A 14633-nucleotide genomic window follows, 5' to 3' on the forward strand; every position below is an offset into this window, starting at 1 on the left:
TGTTGTTTTTTGGGGGTGTTTTTTTACAAAACAGAAATGTCAAGAGCAATTGTTTAGCTAGGAACATGGTTCCCATCTTAAAATTCTACTAAACAAAAATTCAAAACCTGCATTATAGATACTGTTTGGTTTGATTTTTATTGTTGTTGTTAAGTATGAAGTGTTCTCCAAACCTGATTAAGCATGTAGGTACATCATGCTTATTAAAAAGAAAATTTTGGCAGATGTGCGCAGATACCTTTGTACTTCTGTTAAAGAGAAATCCTGCCATCACAGCATAATGAGTGGAACATGCAGGTTTGATCAGAGGAGTGAACATGGTGTCTGCTTGAACCGTATTTTTAAGAAACTGGAACATAATGAGGAATATTAGTTTCTTACTCATATGCTGTTCAACACATTATCCCAGCATAAGAGAAGTTCACTGAACACTTCCTCTGGTACCAACTCCCTGAGTCTCCTGTTAACTCACATCTTTTACATACATGGAACATAGCAAGTTACTGTTTCAAAGCAGATCTGAGTACTGTAAATCCTTTCAAGCAGGGTAAAATGCAACACTATTTCAGAATCCCTTTATCTAGGGAGAACATTTGTTTGGAACCACATGACTGAGAGGCCTGTTATTTGGCCAAAATCCAGCTTGAACTGGCATGGACTAACAGATGTTGTTACCAGGAGAAATGCTGGGGGTGGATCCTAATGAAGGAAAAGGTATTTAAAGGAAAATTTCTTGCACCTGGCATAAAGATAACGATAGCCCAGCTCACTCTTAAATCTTCCACAGTCATACTGCTGGCTGAATGATCCTGAGTGCTTATTGAAACCCAGCTAAACCAGGTCACTATCTAGCAGTACAGCTGTATTACTCTCCTAATCGATGCCAGTCTCCCTGCACAGCAAAAGGCAGCTTCTGTTTCTCTAGAGATGGAAGCTGGGCACCTGCTAGCACTGATAAAGGACTAAAGGAACATATCTTCCAGTATTCAGACATGAAAGCATTAGCATTTGTCAGGCTTAGGCTTAGTATTTACAAAGTTTATTCATTAAGAGTATCTCATTTAATCTAATCACTGATTTTAAGTTATTATTTCGAAATAAACTCATTTTAGTGTCTACTAGCACTTCGTTAGGCTGCCTGTGTAGCTAGTTCAACATCCTACGCTGATCCAGGTCAGTAAAGCCAAGGGCTAGAGAATCACCATACGGATAAAGCCTGTGCCAGTCTACTATGTGTGCAAGACGAGATGTTGCCAATAGCTGTCCTTGCAACAGCAGCTACTAGTTTACAACATAGTGTTAGCAGCTGGTGTACTTCTCACAGTTCCTTACTGAAGACCATGAGAAGGATTTAGCACCTTTCGGTCACCTGCCAGCAGTCACAGGTTCATACATGAAAATGTCATGCTGCTTCACAAAGTTACTATGGAGGCTTGAGGTAAAAAAAAATAAAATACTTTTATCCTTGGAGAAATGGATTTCTTGGAGGACAGCAGGCAGAGAACACTTACGTTGCTATTATCCATTGATAAATACAACCTTTTATCAGTTAGCGCTCTCCACTGGGCATCCTTAATATGCACTAATAAAACAAATCCAGAAAGCAAAACTGTACTAAGAGGTCAGAATATTGATGTAAAAATAAGACAGACAGCACTTTCCTATTCTGGGAATGTGTCCAAATCAGATCTGGCTTTGGACTCGTGATGCAGCGTAGATTGAAGCTAAGATCTAACAATGGGAGTTAGAATATTTTTTTATATTTTTGTAACTACAGCTTTTTCATGGGGTAGTATTTGTAATCTAATAAGTCAATAGATTTTATATTTGCCTTGCATTTGCACCTGATACTTCTGGAAAAAAATGTAAAGGTTTACAAGTTTCTAATGATAATTTACAGGTGTGAAAGGCTTTTTGTTTTAAGTCGGGACAGCAATTCTTACACTTTTAAATCAAAAGACAATGGCATAAACTGATTTTTTTCTAAACATTCTATTATGGTGCCTTTTATGTTTCAGACATTATAAGGGATAACAATTTGTTCTTGATGCATCTCATATGGAAGGGTGATGATTTCTATTGTCCATCCACAATATTTGTATGTACCGTGATAAGGTTAATGTGCATTTTTGTGGAACAATCCTGTAAAGCTAAGGAAAGAGGCTTATTTTCAACGTCTTTGAAATATTTCATTAATAACAGACAATCCTTACTTTCAAATGCATGCTTCTAGGTTTGATTTTCCTACAGGTGCTCCTTATAATGGTATTTCAGATGTATAAGACTTCCAAATAATAAAGCACATGTTAAAAAAAAAAAGGTACTAGTTCTCCGTTTCCTGTGTCACTGAAGCAACACTTGCTGGATTGCATTATGAAGCATTTAATATCACGTTCAAACTAGTATTTACTTTAATCCATGAACCTGATAATTAATTTCTGCATCACTCCAATTTATGCACTTGAAATTTGTCAAATTTGTTAGCACAAAGCAATTCCCTGTCAGTGCAGGACTATACATAGAGATGGTCTTAGGCATGTTTTATGCTCATAATTATTTATACCTTTTTATGTAAGGAGATGTAACCAGGAATTAAGCAAGCTAGACTTCTTTCTTCATAAAAAGCGTCAATCAGTCAGGCTGATCAGCTGTGGCCTGAAAGCTTTAGTGAGGGGGTTGTTTGGTATTGTCAGCTGCTTCCTTTTTAAAAAAACCTATTACGTGGCTTTTATAAGATTAAACTTACAAAGGAACACCATCTTGTCTTTTTGCAGTGACACCACAGAATTACTTCAGTGGTGTTTGCTTGGTAATTCAAAACAAACTGAAGTTCAGGGAAAGAGAAGTTTCTGCTTCCCTAAACATATGCATATGCCAGCACCTCTAAAGAAAAGCAAAAGCAATCTATTCTCTTCTTCGTATCGAGTATCTGAGTGTTTTCTGGAGCAGAAATGTTTACCTGGGGTTTTGTGGGAATAGGCTGTTTGTTTTACAAACAAGAACGTGGTCCGATATAAAATGATTATATTACCAATTGTCAGTCTGATTTTTTACAGCTTTTTTTGAGTGATGTAGTTTGTCCCATCTGGATCAGTAGATAAGGATGCTGCGCCAGATGCATACGGTACAGAAAAAACTATTAACTTCAGGGAGCTTGCCACATGAACCACACAGGCTGTGTGAAAACCACTAGTATTTAAAAACATTATTTAAATCCCTTTTTACACCGTTCTTTGGTCAATAAAGAATACAGGGTTGATCGGTTGTACAAAACCCGAGACACCCATGCCTCTGGCATGATTTTTATTTGGATGCATGTTAATACAGTAAGTTTTTGCAAGAAATTCTACTTTTAAGGATACAGCTTTGAATGTTTTTAGGCACGGCTAGGCATAGTACTGACTGTCTTTCTCATGTTCCACGTTATGATGTGTTTATTAAATTCTGCCTTCACCTGATTGTAATTTACACACCCCGTAACCCTTTGCATCAGGCAGAACAGGTCGGTCACTACAGCCAAATAGCCAAACCCAGCTAAACCCAGCCAAACCCAGCCGCCAGCTCCGCAACAGCCTCCCCGCGACGGCGCACCAAGGACCCCCGGCCCCACCGGCCCCGCCGCCCCCCGCTGCGCGCCCCGGGGCGGACACGGCTCCCTGCGCCCCACCCCCACCCCGCGCCGGGGCCGGCAGCGGCCGTTTCACGTCAATTAACGAAAAAACGTAATTAACGAACCAAGCGCAATTAATTGTGCTCCACCGCGAGCACGCGCGCGTGCGGGCGGGTACGTAGAGGCCTGCCCAGCCCAGCCCAGCCCAGCCCAGGGCGCAGGGGCCCGGCTTTGTGCGCGTCCGGCCGCGCCTGAGCCCACCGCGGGGGCTCCCCGCGGTGCCCGCCCTCGCCTCCCTTCCGGCAGGAGCGGCCGAGGCCCCGCGGTGCCCTCCCCCCGCCCCACGGGCCGGGGCAGCCCCCTCACCTCATACCCGCCGCCACTGAGAGGGCCGGGGCCGCCCGCTCCCGCCGCCCCGGGGGGGTGGTGTCCGCCGGGGGAAGGGGAGGGAAGGGAAGGGACAAGCCCCGCTTTTACTAAAGCTTCCCGGGCGAGGAGCGGCGCGTTTGTCCCGCGGGTGGCAGCCATGCCCCCGAGGAAGCCCGCGGGCAAGCGCCGCAGCACCGACTCGGGCGTGGAGCCCGGCCGCGGGGCCCTCTCGCAGGAGAAGAAGGACCAGCGCATCGCACTCTTCCTCAGGGACTTCGACCAGCAGGGTAGGGCAGGGCGGGGAAGGGACCTCGGGGCTGCCCCGGGCGGGCACTGTGGCGGTACCGGTGGTGCCTGCCCTGCCGGCTGCTTCCCTGCCCGCTGAGGGAACCGCGGCTCCGGGCCGGGGCGGGGAGCGGGGAGCCGCTCGCCCCGTCCCGTGAGGGGCACCGCGCCCAGCCCGCGCCGGGCCGGCTCCGTGGCGCCGCCGTTCCGGCAGGGGGCGCCCTGGCGGCGCCGGGGGCCGAGCGGGCTGCAGCGCCCGGTGCGGGGCCCCGGCCCTTCCCGCCCGGGGCCGCGGGCCCCCAAGTCCGATTATCCCGGGTTGGTTTGAACCCTGTTTTGTAACGCAGCGTACCAGTGCTTGGGAGTCTGTGACACGTATGGCAGTAAAAGCCTGTTTTGTTTTAAAGCCACGGAGAACATCCAGGAGATGAGGAAGGAGCTGGACTCGCTGCTGCAGACGGCCGAGAAGGCGTTTGCCGTGGAGCTGCTGAAGATGCCGGTTGCCGTCAGGAAGATGCGGAGGAAAGACCTGCTCGGTAAGCGCGGGTGGCCCGCGGCCCCGCACCGCCGCGGTGTGTGCGAAGGGGGTATAGGGTCAGCGGGTGACACTGTATAGAGCCTGGAGCCTTCTTTTGTGTGTGCTTCTAAGGCTTATTTATGTGGCTTATTTAAAGCCTGAAGAGAGGAGGCATCATGACAAGGCTGGTGTGTGCTGTGTGTAACAATCCAAGCACTTCTTCCCACCAGAATCTGCGCCTCCAGAGATTTTGCCTTTCTGTTAGTCCCAAGTCTGTTGCTGAGCCGTTCTCATCTAGTTGTTTACCTGCAATGACGAGCAAACATGTTTAATTTTAACCTCATGTTTACGCAGCAGTTTCAGCTGTGGTGCACAGCCAGCATCAGTTCCATGCTCTGGTGAGAACTGATGTTTCGGAATCCACCTTGCAGCTGGAAATTGCAGGGGCCGCACAGAGGCCGAACCGAACTCTTGAAGAACTTTTTACTGTATGCCTTGGCTGAGTATATATGTCAGTATCTTTCTTGAAAACTTATGCCTAAAATCATTACCTTTCAGCAGCACAACATATGGGGTGCTTTTTTTTTCTTTCAATTCAGGTTATATACTGCGTGACTATGCTTAGTATCCTTTCATAGATTAAATGTAGTGAAATGTACATAAAAGCATTACCTTTCAGCAGCACGACATAGGGGTTTTTTTCTTCTTTCAATTCCAGTTATATCCTGCGTGGCTGCACTTAGTATCCTTTCGAAGATCACATGTACTGAAATAGCCTAAGATTTATTGTTGTTTTGTAGGAGTGACTGTCTTAGGCTTGGATGCTGTTCAGATGCAGCATATATGTTAGCTAAGGTTAACTATTTAGGGAACTGTAATCCTGAATTACTTGTTCAGCTTCATAGCACGTCAGGTAATTATGTGAGTAATTGTATGTAAACGAGTTATACTTTCTTGAGTTACAGACTTGCCAAGAGGGGAGGAAGTGGCTCTTGCTGCTGCAGTGGTAAGTGTGTGTTCTCAAATTTTGTCACAGCTTACAGAATGGAAGTATTCTTTCCCTGCCGTAAACATTTCAGGCAAATTATTTTGCTTGGCTGTCTGTTTACATAGAAGATGATATGAAAAGGCTAGACAGCCAGCTATGGTGCAGTTCTGAATGTCACCTAAAGCTTTAGTGTCATCTGCTGGAAGAAATCCAGATGTTTCTGAAAAAATAAACTGGTATTTAGCCATTCTCATTTCTGTCACTTCCTTTTATGCCCACTTGGTTCACTGCCTTTTGTAGGATAATATACGTTTACTGGGCAAAAACTGCTGACTTGCCCTTGTTGGATAAATTTTTTTAGACTGACTGCTCTCTAGGAGACGTACCAAGTCCAAAACTGGTGAAGACCAACAGCAAAAAAGGCAAGTCAATCTATTAATATATAGCTTGTTTGTTAAATGTTTGGTTTTTGTTGTGTTTTTTTTTTTTTTTTCCCACTGGTTTGGTCTGAGCATTTATAAAGTGAGTGATAAGCTTGAAGTACAGGAGAGGAAAAAGTGTATAGCTAGAAGTACAAGATACAGGTCCCTCAGCATTCAGTGTGGAGGATGATGAGCTATGCTATTGTAGAGGTATTTCAAAACATGAGATAAGAGTTCCTGGCCTTTGGTTTGTCACTGAAAATGGTGAGAAGAGACATATTTAAGTGACTTGTCAGTGCTTTATGGTATAGCAGGAGAGCTATGAAGTTTATCCCGGTTTTCTCATATATTTGCCTTTGACCTCCTGCACACTGAGGTTTCTTAGGAAAATAGTTTCTTTTCATACACCAAAGTATGCAGTAAGAAGGACGCTACCACTGAAATGCAATTCTGTTTTGTCTGGGTGTTGAGGGGTTATGTGGTGTCTTTTAATGTGTGTCACAATGTGATGAAGACACATAGTTTGCTTTGAACCCTGTCCCGGGTGAATGACCATCAGATAGCAGAACCGATACGTAGCTGTCGGGGTAAACAGGCTTCAACCAAATCCCTTGGAAGCAGTGTTTTGTGCTCTTCATGAGATTTTTATTTTCCTTGTCTTTCTAATCTCTATTTCTAGTTAAGGTAACTACAATTGTTGAATATGAAGATGGCAAGCATATTTCTGCAAAGAAAATCACTAAAGTAAGTTTTTTTCTGAACAACCTAACAGTTCTGACCTGCTGTGAACCCTGCTAGGTCCATGAGGAGACAGGCCAGTGGCCTGCTGTTTCTTTGAAAAATCAGTTGGTTTAAAGTCAACATATTGTAAGTTAAGCAAGGCTAAACTGTATAGTAAGTTAATTTCATAATGAAACATGATATTTGAGGTTCTGGTAACTGATTCACGCAGACTTGCATATGCTGGCATAGTCATTCTCCCTTGACTTGCCAGTAAGTCTTAATGGTTTGTGGAACCATGATTTGTTGACTTTAAAAAAAAAAAAAAAAAAAAAAACAAAAAACCAACAAAAAAACACGCTCAACTTCATGTTTTAATACATGTTTTTCTATATTTGAATGACTTGTGCGTTCTTGTCCACCTTGATCCTTAACCAAATAACATAAGTGTATTAATGTTATCACCTCATACCATCTGTGCAACGGAGTGTCTCAGCCAGACACTGAAGTATGTAGCAATATGACAGCCAAGACAAAAAGATTATATGTGGAGTCACAGGCATTAATTAATTATAAGAGGGCTTAAAAGCTGGAGGGGTGTATGTTAGGAAGGTGGTTGTTCACACAGGACTTGAGTATGGACGAAAACATTCTGACATTATGAAACTCTTGTTTGGAATGTCTATTTGCCATTTTATCGATGCGTAGAACTATATAAAAGGCAGCACTATGGGGCTTAAATGTTCTTTTTCAACCGGGAATTCTTACAGTATAGTTCCCTGGAAATATATTATCGTTTTGCTTTAAAACGCCACTTCTTTTAACTGTGGTCTTACATCTATGTTTTCAGACTTCCAAAACAAAGTCGTTGGTTTCATTGGCCTCTGGTTTAAACAGTGAACTGAACCATCTTTCTAGGTAAGACTGACCTTGATAGCTTATTTAACTCGCCTGAACTTATGAATGCTGAATAAATTGCTTTTCAAATCAAGTAGCTGAGACTTGAGCCCAATGGGAATACAGTTGATAAAGATGTCTTCCACACCACCACAAAACATCTGATTCAGGTTATGAACTCTGAACAAAAAAGCACCCCTAGCTGAGGAAGGGAATGCAGCTGTATCTTGCACTCACTGAATGGTGCATAGTTCTGAATACATGTAATCAGTAGAGAATTCCAAACAATACTTAATGGAAGAGTGTATGTCAGGGAAACATCTTTGTTGCTGTGTTAGGGCTAATGAATTGTTCTGCAACTTTTCCCTGTCATACATAGCTGCAAGGGAGGTGTCATTAGCAGAAAAATCCACACTTGCAAAAACGCCTTAAAGCTAATCACAGTCATGATGGACCAAATTCAAGTCTCCCTGTAAGACCTAATGACTTAAAAAATTGGTGGATACCTGCGTGAAAATTTTTTTGAGAAGCTCCTGCTACACCTACAGCTCCAGTGTACATACTTGTACCCACTGGCACTTACTTTGATACATTCAGTTTGTCTTCAGGGAAATGCAATTTAAGTAACATATTGGTGTTAAATGTGCTTAAAAGAAATAAAAAAGAATCTTAGCCAGGTTTAGTTACTTTCTTGAACTGGGATTAGAAAATTATTGGCCCAACAAAATCCATCTGGAGAAGGCTGCTTTGCCTGGGGAAGTCTAACCTTTCAGGTTTTGAAGGTTGCTTTTATTCCAGTACGTGAACACTGGGCCAGAAACACATGCCCTTACAATATCTCCAAAATGTGTGTGGGAAGAGGGAGATGAGGAAAGAATGAGGTAAACTTCTGTCATTGAGATTTCTGTGAACTGAGTTAAAATCCAAAACTGGAAAAAATTTGTTCTTTGCATTCAGGTCAACCACACGGGACAAATATTGTCAGAACTAATCTAGAAAAATGAATTCCTGCTGAAAAAGGAACTTCCCAAGAAACTTTTTGCATGCTCATATAGAAGGCTGTGGATGTTCCCTTAATTATACCCAACTTCGGTATTGCAACCCTCCCTCACCTACTAACTTAATCATTCTTTCATTCTGCTACGGTGGTAGGAGGGTTTCACATGTATATATACTAGATCTGTCACGGAGCACTTCAGCATTCACCTTCTGTCCATCTTCATCCTAGCTAAACTTTACAGTAGAAGTAGATGAGGAGGAAATGGAAAAAAACCAAAACCACACAAAAAACCCCCAACAAACAAAACCAATAACCTCTGTGTTTTGTTTTTTTTTTTTTTTTGTCTGTTCACTCCTCTGCAAATGTGACTGAGGCCATTCTCTTCTGATTGCAGTGCCGCAGATTTCAAAGCCACAACAAAGGTATCCAAAAGGTAAGGGTTTTTTTGTCTTGTTCTTAAGAAATAAATTTGTTAAATACCAAGACACTATATATATACACTAATACCAATCTAGATGGTAATTAATCATCAATCTAGATTTAATGGATCTTCTTGGTCTGCCACTAAATTTGGTTGTGAGGATGTGAACCAGTCACACCTTCTGCTTTGAGTGTTTACTTATGTTCTCATGGAGGTACAGGACTTGATGTCATAACTAAGCCAGTTTAAAAAAAAAAAACCAAGAGATTTGGAGTGTACGTTCTATTCCCACTCACTTGTTTTTTAAAGGTTTACAGCTTAAACTAATACTCGGAGCCCAGGTTTGATTAAAAAGTCATACTGCTGTGTTCTAAAAACCAGAAACAACCCCCCAAAAAACCCCAACCAATGAGAGTCATTATAATTTCTTTGCATATTGAACAGTTAAGGTTTTCTATTATTATTTTTTCCCATGCTCTACAGAGTCTGGTTTTGGCAGAAGTAATCAGCTGAAATGAGGGGTTAAAAAACTTAGCAACAAATGGGTCAGGAAACCAGCAAATGGCTTCGTTTCACCTTGGCCTGCTATCAATGTCAGCCTAAATTTTTATTTTTTAAGTGGAATAAGAACAATTGTACCATGAAAGAAACTTAGGAATTCTGTATGGCATTAAGGCATGCCCTGTACCTCTGAGAGCCAGCAGCTTTGGTAATGCTTGGTATCTCCCTCTGTAGCAGACAGACGGAGCACACATCTTATCTTAAACCCCGAGGCATGAAGTTTCCTCTTTCCAAAACTGTAAGAATTCACTATTGATATTGGAGAGTGGATATTATTGTTACCGAGTGGTCCAAATGTCAGCTTGCTCGCTGGCCTGTAACACAGGCTTATGAGGCTACTATAGTGTTTCAGGGTCATAAAATGTTACTCAGTGGTGCTAGTAAAAGCTGCTGGTGGTTGGATTTCATGTGGTCTTCTGGTAGAACTGGAAAAATTTAAACATTTAAAAATTTAAACAAATGCCTTTCTATAAGGTGCATTTGCTTCATGCTTGAAAATTTCCTGCAGAGCAACATTTTTTTTTTTTTTTTTTTTGTATTCTAGTGCTGGATTACAACAGACTGTCTCAAGAACTGTACCTACCAGTGGAAGAGCTCAAGGAATGTTACCAAGAAGTAAATCAGTACCCCAAGATAAAACTGTTCCATTTGTAAACATTCCCCTGGCTGATGGAAAGGTATCAAACATTTTTTTTAAAAAAAAAAAAACAAATCACCATTTTCAACTTAAAGTAGCTGACAAACTGTGATTAGTCTGATAGTGATAGCTTTTGCCATCCCTAAATGAGTTGCTGTTAAAACAAAAAATGGTTGCTTAAGCTCTGCAGCGTAGCAGGGAAGCACATGATTTTCAGAAAAGCTGGTCATGCAAGTTAAAACTTTCAGAATCCTTTTTGTCTTAAAACTGTTTGTCTTAAAACTGTTTTTCTTCATGTTTAGACTCTTTGTATGGCTGGTGGAGAGCTCCATAATATTGATGTGCAACTACTAAATCAAGATACAGTACAGCATATTCATAACTTAGTGGTAAGCTTAAAACTAGTAGGGTTAAATTTTCAGACACCTAGCCTCAGGTTTTCACGTGGGGTACTGTCATGAATGCAAATTCTAAGTGCTTTTAACTCTTCTGATGTTAAGCCTAAATTGATTGGCATAAATTGGAGGGAATAGGGCAAGGGAGGAGCAGGGAGGGGAGAACTGCTGCACACAGCGTGTAAAAGTTAATGCACTTAAATAAGCATGTGCAGTTTGGTAATTGCCTGGGAGGTAACAGAAACATGAATTCTTCCTTCTAGATGGCTCTGGTGTCCCTCTATCTCATATTCAGAAAGGCTTACAAAGCTACAGCTATGTTTCGATTTTTGTTACAATCTCGCTATTATTGTATGGCCCTTGCTGAGTAAGAGCTATACTCCTGTTAATTCTCTGGTGCAGTTGAACAGGAACTGCCTTACCTTTGGTTCAGGGAAGTAAATTGTTGGGAAGTGAAGTTGAACACAACTTTGGAGCACATAGTGCCTGACTCTTCTCAAGATCAGTGTACCTGGGCTTCTGGTGAAGTCATGTGCAGCACCAGCAATCTGTCTAGACATAAGAAATATTAATCAGTTTACAGTCTTTTAGACTTCAGTGCAGCTATTGGAGTTAAGCTAAAGCTCTGCAAGCTGTTTTGGATTTTATAACATGGACTTGCCTCTGTAGGTAGATGGTGGAGGGGAGGGAGCACTTGCTCACTGCTTGCTTTAACAGTAGTGACTCTTTCTTCCGAGTTCTGTTGGGTCGCTTGAACTGAAATGAGTTTTCCCCCCTTAGAGTGAGCTGACTGTACTGTGTGGAAAGGCGAACGCTAAACCAAGTTAACGGAACTGCCTGGTGCCTTCAGAATATTCACGCAAGGTCTTGCCTGCTGCCTCTCAAGTGTTTAGAGAATGTCTATAATGTCTTAATAAAGTTGTATACTGCCCAGTACAAGTGGTTTTATATAAAAAGCTTACAATGTGATGTGTATTATTAAATTCCTGTTACCTCTGTGAAGGATACAAAAGCGGAAGAAAATTCTACTTTTCCAGTACAATGAACAGTAATAGGTTGTGTGTAGGCAGTAGGTTTTAACTGATATTCTAAACAGGACACTCTGGGTTTCTTGACATAATTAATTGTAAGTATAGAGCTCTTAATGTCATTCTTCCATGCATGCCAAAGCAGAATGTAATGTTGGTTTATTACTCGTGTTTAGTCTTCCCAGTATTGATCTCCTTGAATCTTAACTCTGGAATTAAGCTGAAATCCAAGTTTCTAAATTCTTGAATAACGTTTCAAGGCATGCAACTTAAGTTCTGTGTAGTATATATGGCTCTGACACAGAAATAAAACTTCCTGTGCTGTGACAGGACAGCAATGTGCACAATGACAGGTTGTAACCCAGACTTACTGTAACTTGTGGTGTCAACCTGATTTTTCTAGTAGTGATATACTTTGGAGTAATTTGTAGGAAAGGTTTCAACATCCTTGCAGGTAACTATGTCAGTCCAGCAGTCACTCTGCTGTGGGTGCTATTATTACGTGTGTAGTATTTTCAGGACTTGAGGATGCACTTGGATTTTACTCTGCCAGTGGTGATTTCAATTAAAGTGTTTTCACTGTGGTCAAGGATGGTATGAAAGACTCCCACATTCTCAAAACTAAAACATTAGTTTAAGAATGAAATGTAGATTAGTTTTTCTTCTGTTCTGCTTCCACCTTTGCTTGCTTGAAGAAACAAAGGTCACAAGTATGACACAAGTTAAAAAGAAAGCTTTCCAAGGCATGGGAGATGACTGCTAAAGAATGTGACTGCACTTCACACTTCTGTTTGCCTGAGGCTAGAGTGGAAGGTTATGGATTAATAAACAAATGACAATTTTTCTATTGCATCCTGTTTAGAAGGCTGAGGAATGCTGCATGTTAACAGGTCTTTGACATGTTTCATATTTTTACATACAGCAGTAGTCTTCCAATAATTAATTCCAATTTCTTTGCAAACCTATTTTTCTGAAGAATATAGGCTCATCATTGATGTGAAAAAGCTGTATCTCTTTTTCACTGTGTCTTGTAAATAAGAACACTGTGAACACCTTGGTAAATTAAATGCAAGCAAGAGGACAGAGATTACTTTCTACAACAGTCTAGGCCGGTTTTACTCCCTGCATACACAGAAGCAGATATGTCAAAAAAATAACCTAGAGAGGACTTCTTGCTTATTTTTTTTTCCTTTCACGTTCTTGAGGCTGATAGTGAAGACTTAAGAAAGTGGCAATTAAAAATTATTCCAGTACATTTTCTTCTTGCCCCACCATACAAAATACTCCTTTGGTTATAGTACCACCTTTAACAGAAGTAGTTAAGTTGCAGCTGTTTATTACTGAGAACACTCAACTAATGTTTATCTGGTTACTCACAGGACAGGTCAAGTCACATTGGCCCACTTAAAGCATTAATAGCTAATGTTAAGCATTAAGCTTCAGCAGTAAACTACTGAAGAATTAGTAACTGCAGTAGTTATGTTACTTGCAACTTAAATATTGAAAGCAAGACAGTAAAGACTGAATTATGTGAAGTTTTTCTACACTACAACTTTGTGAAGGGATACCCTCTTACTAAAGCAGGAGATACACAAGGGCAACTCTCAGGAAGCAACCACTCAGTGAAAGATGCTGCTGTGTGGAGCCTGAATTAACACAATCTCAGGACTGAAACAGAACTAGCCTAACTCACACTACAGCGTGCTCAGCTTCCCCTCCACCCATCCATCCTTCAGCATGCTACCCAAATCATTACCACAACTCCCTTCCTCTAGCCCCTGAATAAAAGCAATCCTAAACTGTGGAGATAAAAGCAGCAGACAAATGTTTTAATTGTTGAAGCATTGGAGGTTAAGATGACTGCCTTCTTGAAGAAATTAATCTGGAGAAAGGACCAGTATGTAACCATGCCTTCAGATTGCTTTTCATGAAGTTTTAATAAATGAAAATAAAAGATTCACTAGATGAGAATGCCACAGCATAAGTCATCAATACTGAAATACAGGTCAAACAGTATTTATTCTTCAGTTTTAGAGTCTGTAACAAGGATGTTCAGCAACAGTCAAATGCCAGTGCCTACCCAAGTACACAGAAACCCTTGGAGTTTGTCCCTCCAACCTCATTGGTAAAGCATCAACAACTATCTGAGCAATAATTAAACAAGTCACACTTCAGATTTGTAAATAAAAAGTAGAGGCATCTTTCAACTTTGTCACTTCAACAGGGAGAAAAACCTTACTATAGAGAAGCAGCTTACCAACCAGAGTTCATGCACAGTCGCTTAACATTGTAACAGAATGCTTAGATAACTGTACCCAATAATTAAATTTAAGGTCACATTTGTGCTTTGTTGTGGTACTTTTTACCAAGTAAAAGCATATAAAAAGGAACAGAACTGAAGCTGGAGAACTTAAATGTCTTAATAGTCTAAGTGAAAACTACTGGACAAGTAACAAAACCATCTACGCTTAGTATGTTTCCAGGTAAAAAACTTTTTGTCAAGTACAATACTCATCTCATTGTCGTTACAAACTGTGTTAATTCAACCACAAGTTGCCAGGCATAACATTCATTTTTACAGTTTTGTTTTGTGTTTTTTTTTTTAACTGGAAATACTTCTCTGGGAAGTCAGACTGAATCAGGCTTTGAACTGGATTCAAAATCCAAGAGAAAGACACCATTGTTTTGGGATTTAATCATCTTCCTTTAAAAGGTTTTGTTATCTTCTGATTGAAAGCAGATACCCTTATGTTTTCTTCATACAAAAGGGACACGGCTGCAGC

General features: G+C 41.2%; 1 protein-coding gene and 1 long non-coding RNA gene across 4 annotated transcripts in view; one reads left to right on the plus strand and one right to left on the minus strand.

Moving 5' to 3' along the window:
* Window positions 1-4209, minus strand: part of LOC308073099 — a 22036-nt gene extending 17827 nt beyond the window's left edge. Inside the window, exon 1 of the long non-coding RNA XR_013931907.1 lies at window positions 4088-4209. This is a non-coding gene — a long non-coding RNA (uncharacterized lncRNA). The remainder of the gene's footprint in view (window positions 1-4087) is intronic.
* Window positions 4085-14194, plus strand: LOC308073091 (borealin-2-like). 3 transcript variants are annotated; one of them, XM_080410854.1, is made up of 10 exons: window positions 4085-4266; window positions 4672-4800; window positions 5741-5787; window positions 6131-6191; window positions 6871-6935; window positions 7762-7829; window positions 9203-9241; window positions 10335-10467; window positions 10730-10816; window positions 11603-14194. In XM_080410854.1, exons 1-10 carry the CDS (start codon window positions 4137-4139, stop codon window positions 11648-11650), a joined length of 807 nt encoding a protein of 268 aa, XP_080266980.1. In that variant the 5' UTR covers window positions 4085-4136; the 3' UTR covers window positions 11651-14194. The 3 variants fall into 3 exon arrangements, with proteins under 3 accessions (XP_080266980.1, XP_080266981.1, XP_080266982.1); XM_080410855.1 differs by having other exon boundaries at window positions 4093-4266; window positions 5747-5787; XM_080410856.1 differs by lacking the exon at window positions 4085-4266 and adding an exon at window positions 4295-4582.
* Window positions 14195-14633: the final 439 nt, after the last annotated feature.

This window comes from Falco punctatus (assembly GCF_963210335.1).
Source record: "Falco punctatus genome assembly, chromosome: 14".
Taxonomy (NCBI): domain Eukaryota; kingdom Metazoa; phylum Chordata; class Aves; order Falconiformes; family Falconidae; genus Falco; species Falco punctatus.

What these genes read in the sequence shown, in the direction of transcription:
- LOC308073091 (XM_080410854.1), top strand. Translation starts at nt 4,137, where the DNA reads ATGCCCCCGAGGAAGCCCGCGGGCAAGCGCCGCAGCACCGACTCGGGC. An exon ending in CTGCAAAGAAAATCACTAAA is followed by an intron (nt 6,936 to 7,761) that starts GTAAGTTTTTTT and finishes CTATGTTTTCAG; the next exon opens with ACTTCCAAAACAAAGTCGTT. An exon ending in GAACTGAACCATCTTTCTAG is followed by an intron (nt 7,830 to 9,202) that starts GTAAGACTGACC and finishes TTCTGATTGCAG; the next exon opens with TGCCGCAGATTTCAAAGCCA.